Raw genomic sequence first — 24,208 nt, 5'->3', positions numbered from 1 at the left:
TTAAACTCATACATTCTTCCTACCCACAAAGCTGAAAATCTGCCCTTGGAGCAGATGTTGCAAAGCAGTATTCCCTCTGGTAACCCTAAGGAAGGCCACACACAAATTTTCTAAATTCTGTCTCTTCCACATTTCACAGACCTGGAATGACAGTTCTCTTAACAGAAACTTCCAGCTTTAGTTCACAACTGCTTATAGGAAGGTATGACAGGAAAAATCTTAATAAGCTTATCTAGAAGGAAATTTTGTCTGGCATGTGAATGGTAACTATCTTACACAGGGAGTATCCTAGACATTTTTATGCATAAAGATACCTGGATCCTAGGAACCTGGAGGAGAGATGGCATGTTAAGGGTCAATGCAATACACAAACTTTGAGCAGAATTTTAAGCTGGGACCTTCTCCCATTCAGGTTAGAGCAACAGGCTCAGGCAAAATCAGTAGTTCAGTGACTCTGGATCCAAGAGCACCAACTGAGAGCAGTATCAGGCCCCAGTCTCCCGTGAAGGCACAGAGAGAACAGGTAGCATGCAAAGAAGAACAGAGCTTGCCTACAATTAACTATACAAAGGAAGCAAAAGCCTTTCCCTGAAGGCCCCTTTATTTTCCTTTAAGCTCCCTCTCTACTCTTTCTTGACAACTCAAGGTGGGACTATGGGGGTCATACCTTCAGCTCTCCGTAATTGCCAAGTTCCCCAGACTGGTCCAAAGAGCATCATTTTTTAGGGTTCCCAAATAATACAGTTCGCATCCAGCAAAGTATATGCCAATATCCTCGAACGAACCAAAACCCCTCTCTCAATAAATATAACATTAGCTGGATGCAGACAGTCCTTTATAAAGCATACCCTCTGTAGGAGAGCTGAATTTAGTCTCATTAACAAATGTAGACAGATCAGACGGTTGCGGGTAATCCTGTTTATCCGTGTTCAGGTCCACAGTCATGCAGGTCCATTTCTGACTGGTCACCGAAGATGCCAGTTTCTCCTCATCTGTCGCATGAACCACCGTAGATATGACGGGAGGCGTTTCTGGAGTAGGCAGTGGAGTGGGATCCTGCAGAAAACAAGCGCCAATTAATTCTATTATCTTTCATTAACACGTTGAATTGTCAACTCCCTAAATTCCTCTGCATGACCACAGTCATCTTTTTAATTCTGTACTCTTTACTGCAGCTCTGTATACAATACTTAATGAAAAATACTGAAGTACTTAATTTAGAACTCTACTAGCAGCAAGTTTTCCCAGTATAACTAAACTCTTTGATGATAAACACTCGCATTGCAAAGCTGCCTTGATAACAAGGAAGAAAGAAAATCCAGAGCTGTTTAAATATGTTAGGCACTTGACATAAGTGGCATACATCACGCACGACTGAAGTCTTTGACTACCAAAACTGACTTTTTAGGCTTCCCTCATGGGAGCAAGCCTTCATAGGTCTGCAAGGTCATAAACCCTTTCCTTCACTTCTGGGCTGTCAGGCAGCATAGATAAAAGGGTAGGATGGATAACAGGAAGATGAACAGCAGCATGGAAGGAGCTGTGCCACATCAAAGCACTTAGGCCTTTGTAGGCAGAACAGCTTTTGTTAACTTCTCTTCCAAGAAAACCACCTGCCGACAGTTTACAACAAGGAATAAAACCATCCAAGCACATGTTCCTGGTAGATCAGCCTACTTGTTTTATTTCTATTTCCCTTCCAGCCCACCAGTTTGATGCATTTAGTTTCTTACTTTCTAATCTAAAAATTCCAGGGTGGATAGTTACATCTAGTTTTTCAGACAACTGATTGAAGATATTTATTCATATTGTCACTCCATTGTAACATAGGACTTTTCAAAGTACATGTACTAATAATCTAACTGGAATTCCCAGAGCAAATACTAGATCTAATATATGTCGTATACATGCTTCTAGTGACCAAAAGTTTAATACCTTATGATTACAGCCCAGTGTGCTATACTTGAACACCAATATGCTTATATTCTTTACAAAAACCTCTTCTATTATTAAATGTACAATTCTACAATTAAATAAATCAAATTTCCCTTTTTGCCCCTACAAGAACACAAATTACATGCATCAAAATAAGGCAGTACTTTACCTGAGAAGGAGGATCAGATAGGGGGGATCTTTTTGGTGATTTTTTCACCCTAAATGTATCACTGAAAATAAAGTTAAAGCAGTTAATATGGTAATACCAGCAAGAATTGGGTCATTCCACACTTAGCAAGAGACAGCCACAGACAACGCAACCTCTGTAAGCCCTTCTGCTTGAAAACCCCATCCATTAGGCAGCAGCACCACAGAGAAACATGCCATAGGTACATATTCTTGTCATGCACTTGGAACAGGCCTCAATTCCCCAAAAGCTGAGAAAAGCAGGATTGCCATATTTTTTATGCCAACTACCGACACATTACAGAAAGGAGTTGCTGCTTGATTGCAATTCAAATCCCTGCTCTACCACAGACATCCTCAGTGGCCTTAAGCAAATTATTTAGCTTCTGTCTGCTTCAGTTTGCCATCTGAAAATTACGTCTAAAACACATCTTTAAATGAGAATTAAGACTCTGATAAACTTGGGCAGTAAGCTCCAAGGACCTCATAAATCATTAAGAAAAAAACTGGTATGCTTTGGATGAACTACATAAAACCAGCTGAGGCAGATGCTGTTCCCAAGATGCCAGAACAAAGCTCTATCATTACAAATGTGCACAACGGACCCCTCCCTCTTTAAAACAAACACAACAGCAAATATGGCAATGCTGCTTCCAGTTCCTCTGACAGCTCACAGTGCAGACTGGGAGCATGGACACTGTAGCCCTTCAAAATCCCATAGGTTTCAATGAGGCAAAAGGAATGAAGAATAAACATTATGTCTTGGTGTATAATTATGAATGTTGCCTTTATGTTTATTCACAATCGGTTAAAAATATTTTCTAACAAGGAAATAAACCAATTATCCACCTGTTCTCTTGATGCATATTGCCAGTTATTCAAACACATTTTTGCTACTAACTAGAAGAGGGAGAAAAATATCATACCAAACTCGCCGATAAAGACTTAATGTTTGAACTGAGATGCAGTAGCAAAAATTACTGCCTATCAGCTCATCCCTGATCAATGAATGGCAAGATCAACTGTAGAAATTATAATGGTGGGTTTCAATCGGTAGAGGGTAAATCAATACCACATCTAGAGGGGAAAATAAATCGGACAGCTGAATATTGGTGTGTTCGATGCTACTAATTATCTAGTTATGATGCTAAAAGTAATTAGAATAAATTATTCCTTTAAGAAGGAGAAACACTTTATGACATATTTATGAAAAACTGATTGTACAATATTGTTGTACAATGGTAGAAATAAAACATTCATATTTTAGCTCAAGGATACAAAATCTATACAGTTTTTAAAAGAGGATCTTCTTTGATAGGCAAACAGATAACGAGGCAATAGATTCTTCAAACTCATTCACAGCAAGGCATCTTAAAATAGCTTTCATATGTGCCAGTGAAGTGAAATAGTTAACATAAAAGCTTCATGCTAAATAATAACTGATCATGCTGCAAAATAAATGAGTAAAATTAAAAAGCCCATAAATCAAAGAGGAAACTTGAATTGTTAGCTTAGAATTACTTACAACAGAGAACATACAGACATCACATCTTCTACCATCCTAAGACAAATAAGACAAAGAAAAGAGAGACAGACAGAAGGAACTGACAAAAAAGATAAACCTACAAATACTCTGTTAATTTTAATGTGTTAATGCAATCCGATCATGCGTATTTTCTACCTGTATAATCTTAACACCTACTTTTTATTATGAAATACATGGGGAGAAAAAAAATATTCAAGTCCTTTAACGTTTTCAAATTCAGTTATACTTTTGACACACTTTCATCTTACAAAACACATTTTTCAAAGCTGAGGCCTCCGAGTTAAGTTCCAATCAGCATACTGAGTGTCCTTGCCTTCCCTGACAGTAGCCACCTGCTTTCTTTTCAAAACACAGTATTTGTTATTATATGGGATGTAAAACTGTTCTTGAATGGCAGCTAAGCTTAAGGAAAGAGCACAGTTATGCAAGGTTTTTTCATGTCTGCTGATTTGTTACGACAGTACAGAAAAAGCTACTTGACCATTTCAAATCATTTACCTAAGTCAAGAAAGAAAATGACATGTCTTTAAATCTCATCTATGTTGGCTTTCACTGAAACCTAACTTTGTATTCTGATAGAACAAATTGATTGCCCCAAAACCAGAAGCAAATCTTGCCAAACAATTAAGGCTAAGAAAAGTTTTCATCTACTTATAAGCTTGGCAGCTTCTGCTCAGCTCTTCTCACGTGAAATGCTCTTGAAAGCTGGCACCTTGCATTTCTAAACACAGCCTCCAATCATCCAACAGTTTTGAGAGCAACGTCTACACAAGCCACCTATTTTTATTCATCACTATAAGCAGGCACTCGGGAGGCATCAGCTGCTCTTTGTTCAGTATCATCTGAGCAAGATGATCTATCTCAAAACAGCTCAGCACTTAGGTATACGACCAGAGAGTAATTTGCGTTGAGCTGACATCTCTTCTAAAAATCTCATCTCTTCACAGGGAGGTCAATGCTTAGACTGCTGCAGGTTTCATTCCAGAATAAAACCTGATTATTTTTATTGATTTAACACAGGTAAAACCTAGCATATGGAACAGATTCAAAGCAGTACAGGCTTAGCAATGGCTTAAACGCATGCCTGGCTTCTTCGTCTCCCATAGGCCTAATCCAGAAATCGCTGTCTTTCCGTATAAGGAACACATTTTCAAACTGGTCCATACAGTTGTATTTCTGCACCCCTCAATAGCGCTAATAAAAAACCCTGGCTTCGCAAAATCATCTATTATTTCGGATACAAGTCCTGGTATATTACAGTACAATTTCCTAATTCAAATACCCTCCTTTCTACCCCTTGCAGCTGAAGCATCTTGCACTGGCTTCTTTCTCCCGTCCCACCAGGACAGCAGCACCAAGAAGGGTCCTACACCCCATCTCCCTGCCTGGCATGGGGTTCTCCTGCACTGGACCCCACGGAGGAGTCATGCTGAGGGCCTTTTTTGTGGAGAGGAGAGACCAGAGACAGGCAGAGACAAATAGAGCCACTGCTTCCCCTGGCATCCCCCAACAAGCCTTAGGCTAATTTTCTTCTAGAAAGTATTACGGCTCCAGGCTGCATGGTGTATTAATATGCAGATTCTCTTCTTTGTTAGAAACCACTAGCAAAAGTAGGTTATGGGGCTGCAGCGAGCAGACACGTAACACAATGCAGTGAAAGCAGTCCCAGACAAGGGCTGGGAATTCCTGCAGACCTCCTGACCTAAGAACCTGTAAGTCCTGCTCTAGGGTAGTTTTCACTTCTTCCACAATGACAAAGAGCAGCAGTGAACTTTGTGACTGTAGGACAGGGCCTTCCCGCGATGGATTTTCCCAAAGATCGATGTGGTTTAGCAAACTCTTTCTAAACTCATGTTACCCCTAAATTAACAACTTTGGAATTGATTCTAATATTCACAGCAGATGGGCAGACCCAAGAGGTTTATACTTGGGGGTCTGTCAACTCCACTGCAGCTACTGGAAGACACAAGGAGAGTCTGGCTGGCAGCAAATATCAGACTTAAGGATCTGATGATATTAAAATTCCCCTCTTTCACTCTGCACTTCCTCAGTAAGATTCAAATTGTTCCTCTCTTGCAGTCAGACTTTTAAGTCTTCTTATTTTGGACAAAACCAGTTTGGACTGTAGGCTCGGAAAATATGTCAGCTTAGCATGCATCTTAACTCCCACCTTAATTTCCCTGAAATTTCAGGCATACCTCAAAAAAAACCAACATCAGAACAACTCAGACTCAACTCAACTATACAGTGGTCTATAATTTTTGTAAGTCAGAAATGCCCCTAAGAAGAAAAAATGGCACAAGCTTCCTCAAATCTGGCAAGGGACATAAATTAGACGTCTAGAGGGTAGCAGGCTGCTCAGAAAAACCTAAACAATCTCCACCTCACTCCATAGAGGAGGACATTTTTTGTACTGCCTTACATTAACCATGTCATCTTCAAATTGCCAGGCTTTTATAATTGTAAGTCACATTTTTGTTAGTTAGCTGAAACTTTTAAATCATAAAGGGGCATGCAGTGAGATACTTTCTTATAGATACACACAGGATATCAATTTCAGATAAATGGGATATAAACTTACTGATTACCAACTCAAAATAACCATGTCTGAATGGGCAAGATAACAGGCACACCAGCAAGTTAACCATGGAATCAATGCAACTAGCCATGGAAATCATTAACCAAATACCTAAATACAAGAAGCTAGAGAATTTATCCTGCACATTGACAACTGTGTCTAAAAGCTGGATATTTCCCTAACACATAGCAGTCTAGGAGATTTTAACCCTTCTGCAGAACTGTAAGCTCTTTCACAGAAAGGAAATTTTTCACATTTTTTAGTCTTGTATTTTAAAATATATATTTCAATACTGCACTCTTCTGTTTCAGGTTATTTTCTTTTAAGTACTGTAAGTCACTAGATAAAACCATCTTCCTGCTGTGTGCAATAAGAGATTGCCGCTGCCTTACTGTTTCATGTCCCACTCTCAAAAGTGATGATTCACAAAATAGTCTTTACTTGTGTGAATACTTCGATCAGCTCAAACAGTATCAAATTCCCAAGATGAGGTCACAGAAAATTTGGCACAAAATTGATAAAATTTGGATTTAATCAGGTTCAAAGCTACACTGAGCCCCAAAACTTCAAAAATCCAATTGCCAGTCCAGTAGCCTAATCTGGCTTGATTTAGCCCTGCTTCTCCCCTTCAGTCTGGAAACTTCAAGCTATTGAGGAAACAGGTTGAGGGAGAGCACATACAGACTCCCGGCATGAGTCCAGTTGTGTGGCTACCAACACTCAACAGCATCTTCCTTTCTCTATTCAAATATAAACCGGGTGTAACTGTGTAGGAATGTGCTGCTTCTAATCTAGAAACATCTGTGCCCTTTAACTTACGTTTTTAGTGGCGTCTTCTTCTTTTTTGCAGGTTTATTCAAGTTGTCTCCTTCAGTTCCGTTTGCTTCATTGGCACTGGCTGGTATCTCAAAGGAAGCTGGAGATTTAGAGGGTGAGCTGGCTATCTTAGAAGAAGACTTGAAAGGGTCAACAGAGTCCTCACACATGTCTGGCTCAAAACTGTATGTTTGTTGAGGCAGTTTGGGTGATTCTTGCATTTTTGTACTAGATGAGAACGGGTTAAAATTGGGATCATCCCACTTGTCAATATCAAAAGTGTAAGAGCCTTTTGTGATAGGGATTTCGTTTGGATCAGTGGGTGACTTGGTCGGTGTGGTTGGAGCATTGTCAAGCTTTTCCACTGACTTTTTAGTCTTTGGCCTCCGTAGTGGCATTTTAGCACCAGGCTTTTTACCTGCTTTTTTGGGAGGAGGAGTACTCTCCTGCTGGTCTTCACTCACCCCTTTTTCTTCAGAATAATCGAACTCCAGCCTCACCGCAATGCCTTTGACTGGCGGGTCTTCTTGTCCTCCAGTGTCAGGCGGAGTCACCTCCACAGCCTCTGGTGCCGTTGTAAGAGGTAGCGTTTTCTTATTGGCAGGGGGAGAGTTTTGTACTTTGCTGCCTCCAGTGCTAAATGCACTAATCCCTTCAAAACTGTCTGGATCCAAAGGGTAGGATCCTTCAGGCACAGGCGAGGCCTCCTGTTCCTCAGCGGAAATTTTAGAAAGTTCAGTACATTCGGGCTTTACTGAGTCAGCCTTTGTTTCAGATACTGGTTTATCCTCACCTGGGGCACAAGCTGCTTGGCCAAGGTCAGACGGTTCTTGTGGTGTTTCCTTCACTGGTGGAGCATCCAGGGATTTTTTTGCTGACTGCTTCTTTTTTAAGGAAGCTGGTCTGGATTTCTTTGTTCTCTTAAGGGTACTAGAAGCACTACTTGAACCAGTACCGTACACATCTGCTGCCGGTGCTAATGTCTCACTATTGCCAAGATAAGATGCTCCATCAAAATCACTTGCTTGCAAGCTAAGAGATCGAGACAATGTAGATTTGGAAACTGGGACTGAATCAGTAGATTTTCTTCGAACATTCGTTTTGGGATCACGATTCTTCGACTCTGGAGAGCTCGGTCCTAAGGCATGGAGAGAATCAACCAACTCAATGTTATCGAAGTCCAAGTTGTAAGTTCCACTGCTGGCTATCGGCTTGTCCTCATCGAAGACGGTGGAAAAAGAATGGGAAGGGGGACGGAAAGGGCTTTCTTCAGCTGATTCACTGTGTGACACATCAGTTACAGGTACAATTTCTGAACATAATCCTGTGGGAACAAACAGAAAACTGTGAATTTTAAACACATTTTTAAAACTGGAGCATAATAAATTTTACTATAATCTAATGTTACGACAAGTAAAAAAAAAATAAAGGGTTAAAATCATACAAATGAACTAAGCAATGATTAAAGGACATAAAAACCAAAGTGACATTTCCAATATATGAACTAGATTAGGGGAAAAAAATAGTTCTGTTCTCCCCAGAGAAGGATTCGAGGCAAGTTTCATGAAAACACAAAATATGTACTTGCAATAGCCTCTAAAGCATCTCTTCTAAACTAATTATGACTTAGTTAAAGAGATGGATATTACCATAACATGCTAACTATGCCAAATACCAGAAAAACTGAACATTGAGCACTTTATTACTCCCGTTTTCTACTGTTATAAAGAGTTCACAGAATTGTGTCAGAGCTCTAATGCAGTAAATTCCCTGTAAATTGTCTGGTACTTCAGCAATTACATGTTGATCTTAAGTTTTGTTTCCCATGTGCTATTTTTACCAATTTCCCAGAGGAACATGGCTTCCTCTCCACAACCCATCAATGCTGCTCCTCTCTCTGCCCCAAGCAGTCAATGCACTCCACTTTGACCTCGTAATTCCAAGTTTATAATGAGACATGAATCACTGAGAATTTCATATGAAATAAATTATGGTAAATGTAAGAAAATTAGTCAATTAGAGTACTGTACAAATATTCTCAGTTGAAAATCTTCCTTAAAAAAGACCGCTAGACGCTCCCTACAAATTATTTAAAAGAGATTTCTCAAAGTGTAGTTCTAACTCAACGATGAAAAGAAAATTTATAGAGAGAATTATATGCTAAAACTGTTAAACCAAGCAGCTTTTCATTGTAAAGATTTGCTTATTGAAAGGAATCCTAAAAAGATTTCTAGAAGTCTCTTGACTTGGGATATAACACCTGTATTGGACAAAGTAGAAAAATAAACAGTGCATGTTAAAAAAAATAGAAAATATATAGGTAGGAGAGGATTAAGATAATGGCCCTTTCTGCCTTCCAGTTCATAAAAGTTCATTACTAAAATGTTTTACAAATTCTGAATATGGTTTGTTCCTGCTGTCATTGTACTGCTCCCTATCTGAATGTAACATAGTCACCTCTGCCTATGTGTGCGTGTCCCAGCCAGGGTATCAGAGACCTGGGAAATCTCTCTCCAGCTCACAGCTCAAGCTGGGGTAAGGCAGCTTCTCTGAGCTCTCACTGACACGTACTGGAGCAAAACGCCCCAGTGTTTCCTATTGAAGCAATGCAGCATTCTTCATGCTGTCATTTTTTAATTATGCAATTACAAAGAAAAACAGTCAAACAAAATGAATGCTTTGCTCATCCTTAAACGATTTCAGAGAAATTTCTACACATCTTTTTCATTCCAATCCTGACATGCTTTGCAAAATAATTCCCATTTTGCCCAGCTACATTCATTAACGTTGTTCATAAAAGCAATACAGACAATCAATAATTACTTTTAGTCAGAAGCTATGAATGGATTAAGAACAGAAAAAAACCATTTTTCCTTTGTTTCAGAGGAAATTATATGCCTGCATAGAGATTACAAGAATTATTATTTATGGATGTAGAAGACAGAAAGGATTTAAGGAAATTGGACACATTTCCCAAAGCAGTACCTTAGAGTAGCATCACGTATTTCCAGAGATTGTCAAAGGAATGACAGCTACACAGTTTCTCTTTTAAGACTGTGGAAGTTTACTAAGTTACATCAATTAAAATAATATTTTAATGTGTTTTTTTCTGCTAAATGAATGCTAATAACATGGCAGTACTTCAGGACAGTTTATTTTTCTCCTTAACCTCCACTGGCTTGGCCTTGGTTTCAGCCTGGCTGAGAGGTCATTGATTAGACTTGATTTGCCAGCTGAGCTAGTGCGCACTTCACACACCCATCACTTTCTGACGCTGATGGGACTTCTGTTAAGGGGACTCAAGGAGTGCCATAAAACTCCAGCATTAGACTAATCTGTACATTTTACACTGAAACAGGAATGGAAGACACTTAATGGGAATACATTACAATAAACACTGGTGCAGCTCTAATATGTCAGCAGAGTACACATGTAGGTCATCATGAAATAAAAGGGGGATCTGAACAAGAAGTCATCTGCAATTATGCATTGTTTTCATTCCAGCGTGTGCCAAAGGCCTCAACAGGATTGAGGCCCCTTGTTCAAAGTCAGTACAAACATGCATTTAAACAAAACAAAACAAAACAAAATAAACCAATGCCCTGTAGGAGTTGGACTGTAAATAACAGGCATAGTAGAGCTGAGGTTAGGGATGCATCACAGCAGCAAAGAGGGCGTACAAGGCTTTCCAGCTACTCAAAGCAAAACAGCATTCAAATTTGGTATGCTCCACACAGTGCAGAGCTTTAATCTTCTTTAATTGCTTATTTCACAACTTCCTCCTAATCAAATCCTTTACTTACAGTATAGATTTCTGCAGAATGTCGCTTGCCTCGCTACTGTGATATTTTTATTGTTTCTTTATGAAACAGTATGTGAAACCGTCTCAGAAAACATAGCTTTTGGTAGAAGTGAAATGCTGCTGTTAGACTCTTCTGGCATTACAACAGAATTGGCTCAGTACTAGTAACAGCAGAAATGCTGGAGAGGAAGATATGAACGGTACTCACTATTGCAAAACAGCATGGCTTTATTACTACAAAGAGATAAGAAGACGATTCTTTCCTGACATTAACAGCCTATTCAGAGAGCAGTGCCATTTGTCCTTTTACATCACAGAATTAAGCAAATCAGTATTACTAATTACAGTATTTTATTAAAATGCAATTTGATCACAAAGGAACATACTATGACACAAGCCATGAAAATTAAGGCAGGTCTTGCCCTAGAGAGAGGCCAGCATAAGGTTTTAAATAAGGTTTATGCCTTTTATTGGCGCTGACAGTCACCCACAATTTATACTGGTAAGAACTGCCCACAGGTAAATATTAAGTTTTATAAAGCATTCCAAGAACATGAGCGATAGCAGGGAAACTTACATTGCCATAAAAAACAGGCAATCCCCAAAAAACCCCTCCCATTTCATTCATTAAAAAAGAAGGTCCAAGTTCTGCTCCTTCCACAAGGAGATTTCTCTGATTTCAGAGAATTTTTGCCTGGATCAGGTATGAAATACAAAAACAATCCCCAAACCAAAGACAACAACAAAAGACCCCAGACTTCTTGTATCCAGATGATGAGACCTCTCAATGACAGCTGCATGACATGTTTAATGCTTGGCATTTCCACCTGTCATCTATTATGGCAGAAGCAAAAGTTGCTAGAAAGATATCATAAGACTGTTTGCATTAATAAACAAAACAAATTTCTCTTGTTAGTATCAACAAAAAGGAATCAAAAAAGTCAAAACACTTTTCTAATCAACTACAGAAATCTTTTTCTTGTACATTATAAAATACCTAAATATTGATAGCACTTCAGATGCCAGTAAAGCTTCAGTGTCCCACAAGAACAGCGAGATAGACAAATACCTCACTTAACTCAGCCTTCTTTAAATAAAGATCCATAAATGGTGTGGACAGTAACAAATCCCATGCATGTGCTCCGAACTGTCCACTGATGAGGACAGAAAATTTTTACTACATTGCTACCACTGCTTTATATTGAATATGAAAGGATAGGAGGCATTCGTAGGTTTGGAGCAGGACTGGTATTAGGATTTACATCTGACAGCCTATCTTTTTACAGCCTTAGGAAAGAAATGCAGAAACTCAGTGGCAGTAGTTGCACAAGGAGCTACAGGAGTAGCCAAAGCAAGGGCAGACTTGTTTCATTTTGCTGCAGCATCACTGTTCTCTTCCTCACCTGTGAAGCTCTCCGCACTCCGTGCCTTTCCCCGCTCTGAGCACTGTGGTACCAGCGGGACAGGATGCGGCACCCCGGGGCATCCCCTACCACAGTGCAGGTAGCGTGCTCTCCCGGGAGGTGTTCACAAAGAGAAACATTTCCAAAAACTTTGGAACTTCAGGTTTGTTTTAAAGATATTTTAAAGAAGAAAATTAAGTATCTGCACCAGCTATGAGCTTATTGAATCTAAATCTGCACTATTTCTTTATGAATAATGAAAATATATTAAAGAGAACATATAAAGTACTTCTAGGTATTTTTAAATACATTTCCCTTTGAATTACAACAAATTCTTCTAGACGGGGAACTGCACTGTGCACTAGGACAGTTGAGCATTTCTTCTTTGTTGATGTATCTCTAAAATAGGGGGAAAACCAATAGGCTGAAAATAGAAGGCCTTAACACTGCTGAGCCAGAAACAAAATGAAACACTATTTTGAAAGGCTTAGAAACAAAACTTAACCAGTTCTAATAAAGCAAATACAGAAGAAATTAGATTCTAGTTGTGTTTTCTAGAGAAAAACAAACAAAGAGAAACCCCTGGAAAAAACATACAGCATGCACCCACATACTCCGTTACAATGAAATAACTCAGGAGACAAGTACACTTCACCTATAGCATATAGGAATTGGAATGACCTAATACTAGAAATTTTGAAACACAGTTTATTTCAAGTTTCTGCTTGTTATGAGAAGCCTTTGAAGTTATGAAATCAATTAGTAATGCTATTTTAAAAATTACTTCCACCATTTATTCTGAAAGAAAACTTTGGATATAAAGTCTATTTTCAATTTTTCTGTGTTAGGCTTCAAGAGGAAAAACACTGAAGAAGAATGTTTTCCATCCCAAAAATTCAGTTTGGTTTTGTCTGGGTCATCATCTCTCTACTGGAAAGCCTGACCTCAATTTCCCTGGCACAAGATGGACCTGAATATAGGTCTCCCATATCCTGATAGGTGGGCTGTAATGCATAGACGGGACTTCAGCTCTCACATCTCCCCTTGTGTATATAATCTGAATTCATTAATTAATTGGGGAAGGCAGCAGGGGGGCAGAAGAAATGCCCCTGCTTAGGCAGGAATTCCTGGCCAGAAACAGGGGGTATTTGGGAGAAAGGGCTTGGGACACTTTCTGGTGCTCGGATGGCTGGAACAAGGGACAAGAGGACACTGCTATGAGAAGCTGATGAGACAGGCAACGATAATTTAAAATACTACCAAAGTAATAAAAATAATAATAATAATAAAAAGCACCCTCAAAGTCATTTGCCTCGAGAATATAACCCATGTTCCCCATAACAAAGAAGTATTTATGGAGGAATGGAAGGGCTCATTAGTGACACTTTCTGGGGTTCAGAGTTAGTTCCCATATGTGCTCTGTAACTCCTCTTCTCCTCCAGACTCGCCTGCAGACTGACTCCTTCTGCTCTGCTGCTGATGGACTGGAGCCATGCAGCAGGTTTTACCCCACCAGGAGCTGGCACAAACCCAGGATGAGTCTAGCTATATTTCACTTTCATCATATTTATTAAGCTAGCGCTGAAGTCAACCTAATTAAAAACGCTCCTCTTGGCTTTCCAGCAGTGGGGTCCAGCTGTTGAGCTAATGATATCATGCAGCATAACTGCAACCGTCTGCATAAGTAATTCTTGTCAGATATATATGAAATAATACTTTAAAAAACTTACTATGCTTCCTCCTTCCGCCCAAGTACATGTTCCATCACCAGCCTCATGTAGAAGACAAAGCCATGCAGCTGGTGAACCAGAAACCCAGCTGGCCATTGCTGCCTCTCTCTGTGTGTGTGCCAGGCTCTCCGGTTGCCTGTATTCCTTATTCCTTTTTTATTGAAACCTATTTATTTAGCTGTATGGTACCAGTGAGGAACTCTGCTTCAACTGCCCATAATCCCCGAGGAAGGGACTCATTCTCTTTGTGTGCAGCCACATGCATAACCTATGAGGTAAGTAAACTACAAGATAACTGTTACTCAAGTGGTTTATAAAGTACAAAATGTTTAACTGTTCGCACTTCTGAAGAAGCATGCAAACACCTAAGCTATGGTCTTAGTACATTTAATTTCTTCTAAAGATTTCCAAAACAAAGGAATGCTTTGTGTTGCCCTCCTACATTTGAATTTTTTCTGCATTACACATCTTCCTTCCCTCACATGAATTACCCTGTTGTATAACTTCATTTTGCATAATTTTGGAATGCTGAACATAGCTCTGTTAGTTTGTGGTAACTTGCCTCCCATGGACAAATCTTATTTGCAAATGAAATGTTTTCATCTCTGCCATCCAATGGCCTTCAACATAGTTCACACTGGCTGTGAATAGATATATTCAGTTTCCTACCTTTCTTCAGAAATATCTGAAAGAAAGGAGGGGGAGATCTGGGATGTAGGGAGAAAAGAATCACGTATGCCAGGGAAGCACATGTGTAATCAAGGGTTTGAAGATAATCTACTGCAGTAATTAAAACCACACTCCAATCTTGTTTAGCACATGCATTCTTTTGTTCTCTCAGCACTTATTTTGTAATCATTAGATTACAAAAGATTAGAAAAAGGAAAGAAGATGGAGAATGAGTAATGTTGTTTGGTACAATGAAGAGGGAACTGTAACAGTGGAAAAGAAAAAGTGTCAGGATGTCTCAGTATTTCATTTTTATTTTGTGGAATCAGTTTGTTGAACATCTTTCTAGCTTCTTATAAACTTGTATAATAAATAATGATCTTAAAGAGCATTCCTTAATGCGTAACTCCCAGAAATGCGTTAGGTGACTCAAGACATTTGCAAGACTTATTTGTCACTTTCCTGAAGGCTTGAATCAAAGCTGGACAGCCTTTATAATACACACACCAGCCATGGACATTGCTTTGCCCACTGCTAAACATAGCCACTTCTACAGTGGAAATGGAAGCTTTAAAACACTGCCTGGCAATGCTGTACATCTTTCCAAATGAAATACAAGTGAGCTTTAGTCTGCTTAGAGTAAAATTACCTTTATACAGTTTAGCCAGGTGATCAAAATGACTTGACTTTCAGATGGGAAAGAAGACAGTATAATGGGGAATTCAGTCTTAAACTGTTGAGCTGTCATCTGACAGCCGAAACAAAGCTATTTTTGGCTAATAGAGTGCTTTCTACTCCCTCATATTCCATTACTCAATTTGGAGAACAAAGAACACTTTTTTTGGGGAAAGTTCTTTGGTTTTTTAAACAGAATATTCCCTTTTTAACGCTTACTTTGCCAGTATGTACCAATTTTTATGTATGTATATTATACATACATTCACACATAGTCCTGTGTGTTCCTCCTATACTGTACCATAGAGATAATATAAATATTCTATTGTTCTATGAGCTTTCTGTTTACCTTCTGTTTCAGCTAATAATATATTTGAAAATAACATTTAGTTAACTGTCACTGTTAATGGTGCTCACCCAGATACCTGCACCTGTATCTCATACCTCATTTTTTTACTCATCTCACTCTGTAAAAATCCTACAATTCTGAGAGGAGGGAATGAAGTTTGATTCAAAAGGAAGAAAGGTTTTTCCAGAAAACTCCTCTTTTCTTTATTATTTGTCAAATGTTATAGACAGATTCTCCAGTACTTTATTCCAAGAGGCAACAGGGTTTTTCCTCTCAGCATGGATAAGGCCCAGCACTAACTAATCTTCCAGGAAACATTTTATTAGCATCAATTCCTTACCTGTGCTAACACAAACACCTCCCTGCAGCTTCACCTTCCTCAGTAACCTGTCCATTCATTATATGCTCATTACCTGTGTCTTCCAAGGGCAGCTGGGGTTTTATTTCTTGTTCTGCTATGTCTGCTACAACTGCTGCTGCTACCGCTGCTTCGGGGGGTGGCTGCGGAGGTGAAGGTGGTGCCTTTACTGGTGTAGTGGACTCCGGGGTCTCAAATGCTTCTTCAGAGTCAGAGCTCCTGGTGAAAATCAAATGAGAGACTAGTGAGCAGAGTGAAGATTCATGTTTGCAGGTCATACTTGGAAATGCAGGGCTTTCTGAGCTGATGGCACAGACCTCTGCATTTCCCAAAGGAGATTTTACATTGCAGTATGGTTTCCAGAGCAGGATATCATGGCTATGGTCTCCTCCATATAAAAGTATTTATGTCACTTAAGACTTCTTTGTGTTACAAAAGTGAACACATACTTAGAAATAAATCCGTCCTGCAAAGCCTGCTTTCCAGTGTGAAGGTGGCTCAACCACACAGTCAACACCACTGACACCCCTGTGTTAGTTTCTAAAACTCTTCCTGGCAGAAGTGTACCTAAATCAACCAAAAAAAATACAAAGGATCTTCTCAAGAGATTTCATAGCTTCATCAAAACCCCCATCTAAAATAGCATCAAATTTCTGTGTGTGCTCCTACAGGTGAGAAAGCAGACATGGAGATATCTGAAGTGCAGCAAATCCGTGTGCATTCTGCTCCCGTGTAAATACTACATTCTATTTTTAGCAGAATTTTACCGTAGCCCTTTTCAAACAGTAAGCGTATGGCTTTGTTCAAAAGGTAAGGCAACCTGTAACATGCATGGAGTCCTGGTATTATCAGTAATCCTTTTCTAGCACCATATGCTCACACAGACACAAAAACCCAGCAAGAAAACAGCAGCACCCAAAATGGAGCCAATCAAATGAAACACAAGCTTGAAAGGCAGCAACTGTACAAAATGATGGGTAACCTAAACATTAAGTGACAATCTAAACCACACAAGGACACACAATTTGCTCTTACAGCAGTACAGCCTTAGGAAACTGTCCTTCTAGATCTGGAAACTATAGATCGTATTCCTTCTTAAACCAAACTGAGACCAAATTTTAGCTTTTAAACATTTCTTCTTGAAGCCTTTTTTTGGGAGTAAGGAATGCAGTAACAATGGTGTCATATTAAATATGCACTGAACATATGTTCAATATACATTCAATAAGCATTTCTGTTGGTCAGATGCAGATTTTTATGGCTGGTTTGTAATAAAGTGAATTGAATATGACAGTTTCCTAAAGGACAGGACTGATTTGCCTATTGCCAGCGATTCTTTGCATGGCTGTAGTCTCTACTGCCCCTCACAGCTGTCCACACCCCACACCCCAGTGCAACGGGGACAAAATTTGCCATGAAATGAAATGCCGTTTCATCCCCCAGAAGCACTCTGCAAGCCGTCCTGAATCGAGGACTCTTCTCATTTTGTTCAAGTTAAAAGATAACTCTGAGCTGCCAGATTCTGTCTGGTTTCTCAAAGCTCATGGTTATTTTAAGCAGCTCGATGTCAGGAGAAGTACAAGATTTGCATTCGATTACATTTGCCTAAATCTATCGCAGCATGAAGCCTTCGGTGAGCTGGGGAAAAAAAGACCCCAATGTCACCCCTGACAGCTTGAGGAGCACAGCGGACCCGATTCTCCTCAGCTCCCTCCGCAGAATCCCAATGAGAGCTCCCACCTCCTCGCACGCCATCAGGGTGCACGCCACGGCCCGGCGCCAACCCCTGTCTGATCACCTCTACTCCTGTGCAAAGCAAAAGGTTTTCTATTAGCTAATAGCTTTGGATGTTTGCATTACTTGGGGATTTTTGGAGATTTTTTTTTCTCCCCAAACTTATGTCACTGCCTGGAGAACTGCTCAAAAATAGTGTGCCTGGCTTTCTATTATATCTATTGCTGCAGCTCCTCAAAATATCTTCTTTGTGTCATTGCTTAAATGACATTGCATTCATTCATCAGGCCACAGAACAGACAAATTGGAAGAGGTAAGCTGCAGCATTTTAAATTATATCCCTTCAAAGATGCACCATGTTTTAAGTTAAAAATATTTTAAGCTTAAGAACAGCTGCAAACAAAGAGCTGCTGTAAATAAAGCTGCACAATAGGAATTCAACAAAATAATGCTTTCTCTTCCTTCCACAGAGCTGGGTCAGGAAACTTTTAAGTTGAAGAATCAAAGAGAAACAGAGTTGTGTGATATTTTCCCAGTAGAGAAATGTTTCTTGTGTCATAAAAACAAACCTAGAAAGTTATCATCTAAACCAAGAAAATGAAAGGTAATTCATATCTCTCAGGCTTTCACATAATTCTGCATTGCGCTGTACTTAATGCTTTACTCTCTTCATTTTGAACCCAAAATGTTGCTCTGTAATACTGAAACAATAATAGTTGCACACGTTTAGATCCCTTTTTTCCAAACTGTCTGTATAGCACATGTAACATATGCAGTAAATATATAGACAGATGTAATATAACTGAAATTGTGAAAAGTCGCTATTTTCATGTCCTACTCATATTTGTAACTGCTTTGTTAAAACTGGCTTGATGGCGCAGTTCTGTGTCCTCCTTTATTTAAATGATGGAAAGACTCTGTGCATCTTTACCTCCCTTTTAAACAAGCTACCTTTGTTTACTTGGTCTCTTCCTTGGATGAGGTGGGTATAAGCATTTGAAGTAAAGAGAAATGTCTGTTCTTTTTTGTTCGCTGTATAAGCTTCCACGCTGGAGAACCTCCTGAGTCTGTGGACAGACAGTTGTCGTGCCTGAGCTCCAGCACAAGGCTTTGTTTTGCTAATATTTAATAATCCCCAATCTGATGCAATACTCGTAATTTTCAGCTGCACCCCTCCATAAGCAGCAGTGTAATCAAGTAAGAACTGTCTTAACCGTAATCCAAATGCTGCTGAGTTTGTCATGAGAAGCAATCATGCTGGCAAAATACGGTATTTAACAAAGAAATATGAAGGGAAGTTGAATACCAGAAAAATGTTCTTTGTCATAGCCTGGGATCTGGGAGAGAGCATAAAGCCTGGAAGCACATACCAGGACTACGCTCCAAGGTCTACATTACATATATCCTGGAAAAATTAGATCCTGTGTTCAGTTTTCCTTAGTGAAAATATGGATGGTCTCTCTTGCATAGGATATTTTTAAGACTACAGTCCTAATTTCAAACTGTAAGAAAAGATTTTCCCAGAACAACAGGATTTCCTGTGAAAAGGAAATTACATATTTCAGCCAGTTCTATTCATAAGTCTTTTCTCTGAGAAATACATGGAATACAGAGAACGAAAATAATGCTGCCGTGAAGTTCACGGTGTAAAACAGATTGCCAAATTTTGATATGCTGTGAGAATCTGCACCAATTCAAAGCTACGCAAGGAACAGCCACCACGGATCCAGCTGTGGGCAGGCTCTCACGAAAGGAAGAGCCCTTGTATCATCTAGAATATTATTCTGAAGCTCCAGCCAAGGATGAAGCACGGTGAGATGGGATGCATGGGTTTTAGGGATGGAGAACTCATTTGCTGGCCCCATCTCATAATGTTGTGGAGATGGGGCGTGCAAGTGCAGAGTCCGAGTCTGCAGGACTAGTTTGTGGGGCAGCGATGAAGTAAAAGCTACAGGAAGTAGCTACATGCACGCATCCTTTTAGCCAGCTTGGGAAATGAGCAGGAGCTTGCCTTGATAGCATGTCATTTGTTTCCATCTGTATCCTTTGGGTTTTGTACATAATGGGCAAAAATGTATAGACTGTAGAAGCTACAAAATTATTAAATGATAGTAATAGAATACAAAATGACCAGAAATATTCTTCTAATCCATCTCTTTCACCTCCCTTCTTGAAAGATACCAGTAAACAGTAAATGTAACACATAGAGATGGGGGAGGGAAGCAGGGGAGAACTGAGAAATGCAAGAATCATACCAGACCAATACAACACTGGCAACACTGCATCAACTTGTGGAGCAGGAGCACTCCCACTCTCATCTGGAAACTGTGAGGTCTTGCCCAAGCCTGTTACATAAATCTCCGGAGGAAATACTGAAGGGAGTCACTAGGGTTGACTTTTCTCCACCTTGCAGAAATCCAGCCTCATAAGCTACATTACCTTTTTTTGTAAACCACAGATGCTTATAATTTTAAGTCCTCCTCTATTTCAGAATGAAAAATTGCCTTTTTGTCACTGTAGCTGGAAAGCACTCAGTAAGCAAGAATGAGATTACTTCATTCCACTGCCTCTCCTCACTGCTTGCCCTCTTCAGGCACGACAGCCATTGAAGTGAGGTCATCCTAGTTGTCACTTAGAAACTCAATTCATTAAAAAGTAGTTTGCAACAGAGCTGTGGCCTTCAGCCGCATCGGGAACCCTGCCATCTGTCTCAGGTTCTTCTAATATTTACACTACAGCAGTATAAACGGTGCAAGTGTGCACTCTGGTTTTATTTCACAGGAATGAAAGGGATGTCTGATATATAAAAGAAACTTAAAGGCAGGGCTTTGACACAAGGACTGAGATCAGCAGCATCACTTCCAATGGAGGGGCTCAAGGGAGCAAATCTGGAACCGGTATGTGCCAAGGGAGCTCCACGGGCTTTTGTAGAGTTACTTCACTTAAAGTCAAATCTATATAGAATTTTTATGTAGCGTATAGCCTGCTTCAGAAAAAAACCAAACATGCCTAACTACTTTACGCAGCACTGATCTATTGGTGTGCAATATGGACAGTCTGGAGAGGAATGGGTGTGTGATATTTTGAAGTTTTGAAGCCAGGAGCTGGAGTTGCATTACCAAGAAGTGCTGTCTGTGCTGGGAGTGGGGAGAGGGGGATAGAGCCAAAGGAGCTGCTCTCCACCAGCCAGGGTTGTGGAATCACAAGTAACAACGTCAAGACCAGCCTCAGGGGAATCTGCTCCATCAGAACTAAGGTGAAGAGCCTCTGTCCACCTGTATTTAAATTTGTATATTTTTCTTCCAAACTTTGCACGTAGGAAAAAGTATGTTAAATGTGCCTTATTAGTGGAACATGTCCCAGATTAATCGAGGTCTCTCATACCTGTCAGCGATATCACTGATGCCCAGCTAGCACTCCATAAACTCATCCTTCTTGCTGGTACTCAGAAAACTCTATCCGCTAACTGTTTTGTCTCTATGTACCTTTGTTTTACTGACATCAGACCAGAGGCAACAATTTCTTTCTCATGGTGTATTTGGAAATATGACATATCGGGAGGAAAAAAGTCAGGTAATCTTACAACATGCACACAACAACAACAAAACCAAACTGTGCTCCATTACCACCCAAGAGTGCTTGGAGGGTAATGAAACAAAAGCAAGGACTCCAAAGCTTTACTGGAGAGCTGTTGTTTACAGATTGCCCTCTAATTGTAGTGTGCGGGACGTTTGGAAACATACAGAGAAATTGAGGACTGTCTCAGACGATGAGCAATTCCTACCTGATCAATTTTAACTGGCAATAACTTCTAAAGTCTTTTCCTGAGATATAGCTGAACTCCCTGAGGGGGAGGAGACAGAAATGGATATTTTGTCTTTTTTTCCATCTCATCTTTAGATCTACATGTTCTTTACAACTGGCTAGAGCTGCAGTTCAAGGGGAAAATGGCTGCCCAAGTACATCCATCACCTCTAGGCCACATAAAACCACACTAGAGTTATCTGCAGATCTGTTTCCCTGGGCCTTAAGGATCAAATACAAATAAGAACACGCAAGGCACATGCATCTGTTACCAGAGGGACATCACGCAATGCTCGGTTCCGTACTGAGATTTCTGTGCACCAGAGGTACTAGCAGGGCTCTGAGACAAAGAGGGAGTCCACAGCTGTGCGATGGAAGGACCCAAATGAGCAAACACTGCAGTGCTGATACATAAGCACTACCTGTGGCAACACCTAAAGGCGACGCACAGATTCCATCAGACCTGGCCCTCCAAAGCATCTGTAGCTGTTATATCATAAAGTTAAGGTATAAATTTCACATGAGTATTTACTGGACAATTTAGCATACACCATGAGAGGAATCTAAATCAGAAAAAAAAAAAAAGCAACTTCTTACAATGTTCAATTTAGTACTGAAGATGCATTCTGGTTTTCATTCCTGTAAATCCCACTGGGAGATGAACTGGCAATAAAAAGGAGGAATAAGTTCTGTAGTCTTACCTCCATCGATCATTTTCAGAGATGATCCTCATAAAACCTGCATGAATAATTCAGGTTTGGTTTACTAATGAGATCAGAACCAAGGATGCAGGACTGGCTGTATACTTCTGAGGTCAATCTGTTTTGCACGTTACTTAAGCAGGCACATATACTGCACTGGCAAGAGCCACACAGGCTGACAGATTTAAAAAGACACAGAGTAACTTTAAACTTTAGATTTCCTAAAGCCAGAGAGGCAAGGCACTCAGAGATGCACATTAATTTCAGTCAAAGCTCTTTCACTGTAAACAGCCTGATAAAACCTTTTCAGATTTCCTGGTGCCATTTTCAACGGTTAAACTCATTTTTCCATATAGTTCTTAAAAAAAACAAAAACAAATAAACAACAACAAAAAAAAAAGAACACTGAGGCAGGATGTTTCAGCAATACATCTCTCCGGACGAAGATCAATCCCAGTCTCAACTCTGCCACTGAACTGCTGCGCATACATGGTCTTGGTCAGTTCACTTCTGCATCCACATCAAGTCTGCCTTATCCACTCAGGCTGGGATGTCTTAACACCATGAACAGCTTCTTGCTATGGACGTATGCAGAGCCCAGAGGGGGAAAAAAGACTGCTCGGTACACATCACATTCGAGGGTTTTTTCCTTCTGTTTATATAAAATTCAATAACTGACAATCTCTTATAATTCATGTTGTGGTACCGCTCATGTTGCAGTTACACAACTCTGCAATACAGAGATACAATCTTTCCTCTTTTTTTTTTTTCCTTTTCTTCAGACTCTTACAAATACAAATCTGGATCATAATTCAAAATCACCAAGAGAGCCCAAATGGTAATTCCTTTCCTGGAGATCAAGTTACCAATTTAAGCCAGCATCCATTAGCTGACCCGAGGGCCTACTCACAAGGACCACGAATATTCTATAGCTACAACAAAAGGTCATTTTTTTTCATCCCAGCATTAGGTTAGGATAATATCAAATATGCGTCAACTTTGTATGCTATCATTTTTGTACAGTATTTGCCTACTCAGTGACTTCCAGCTAACATGACATTCTTTTAACATGATGATTGTTAGCTATGTCATTGTTCACCCACGTTTTGAATACAAAACATCCCTAGAAATTTTAAATTTTAATATTAAATTTCTATAGCAACATATAAAAAACATGGATACAATGGTAGATTCATCTCGTTATTTTAGGTATTAAATATTTAGTGTCTGAATTAGTCTACTTATCAAACCTAGTATCCAAGGATCTGCTAAACGCATGGTATTAAAAAACAACACAAATACAAACAGTGATAGGCATAAACCTCACAAACAGTATTTCCCTTCTCTCTAATAAAATACACCACTGAAATGATAGAACTTCTCAAAAGAATTCAACAGTACAGATAGCTCTGAAAATGTTTTGCCCAGAGAAGAGCAAAACCAGTAACCTTAAACTAGCCTACCAAAGCTCAAGGGTGGGTGACTTTTCAGGGACCACTGAAAGCCATCTGCCTTGCTGCCTCTTGCCCCATGGGGAGTGTTCTCGGTGCTGGATCTGATGCTTACGTTGAGTCAGGAGCCAGGGGAGGTACAAACACGTCACTTACATGTCACCAGACTCCATTTACAAGCCAGTTCCTTTAGGGACACGTTTCTGACCATTAACTATTAATGGACTTCTCTCACACTGTTATAAGGGTATTCAGGGACAAGGTCATCTATCCTATGATTAAATAAATTCACAACAAACTTATACTGTGAGGAGACAAACCGCAAAATGGGTCAAAAGGAGAGGATGCTGAGAGGGAAACAGTCAGATCACCAACATTGTCTTCAGCTCACCTTGGGCTCCTACTGGCATGATACCGTTGTCCTATCTGGAACATTACTACTGATTTGCACACACAAGATGAGAATCAAGC

At 39.8% G+C, this 24,208-nt stretch overlaps 1 protein-coding gene across 15 annotated transcripts in view; it reads right to left on the bottom strand.

The window, feature by feature from the left end:
• The window catches only part of TACC2 (transforming acidic coiled-coil containing protein 2), a 147,463-nt gene that overhangs the window by 30,374 nt on the left and 92,881 nt on the right, over positions 1 to 24,208 (bottom strand). For 10 of the 15 annotated variants that reach the window (XM_076339161.1, XM_076339160.1, XM_076339169.1 and 7 more), the window contains 5 exons: positions 16,103 to 16,266; positions 7,065 to 8,385; positions 3,647 to 3,682; positions 2,105 to 2,165; positions 849 to 1,056 (listed from right to left, as the gene is read on the bottom strand). In XM_076339161.1, coding sequence (XP_076195276.1) covers positions 849 to 1,056; positions 2,105 to 2,165; positions 3,647 to 3,682; positions 7,065 to 8,385; positions 16,103 to 16,266 — 1,790 coding nt within the window. The remainder of the gene's footprint in view (positions 1 to 848; positions 1,057 to 2,104; positions 2,166 to 3,646; positions 3,683 to 7,064; positions 8,386 to 16,102; positions 16,267 to 24,208) is intronic. The other 5 variants (XM_076339164.1, XM_076339170.1, XM_076339174.1 and 2 more) reach the window with 2 other exon arrangements.

The sequence above is a fragment of the Aptenodytes patagonicus genome, chromosome 5 (assembly GCF_965638725.1).
Source record: "Aptenodytes patagonicus chromosome 5, bAptPat1.pri.cur, whole genome shotgun sequence".
Classification (NCBI taxonomy): Eukaryota; Metazoa; Chordata; class Aves; order Sphenisciformes; family Spheniscidae; genus Aptenodytes; species Aptenodytes patagonicus.
This window is presented reverse-complemented; position numbering and strand designations above follow the sequence as displayed.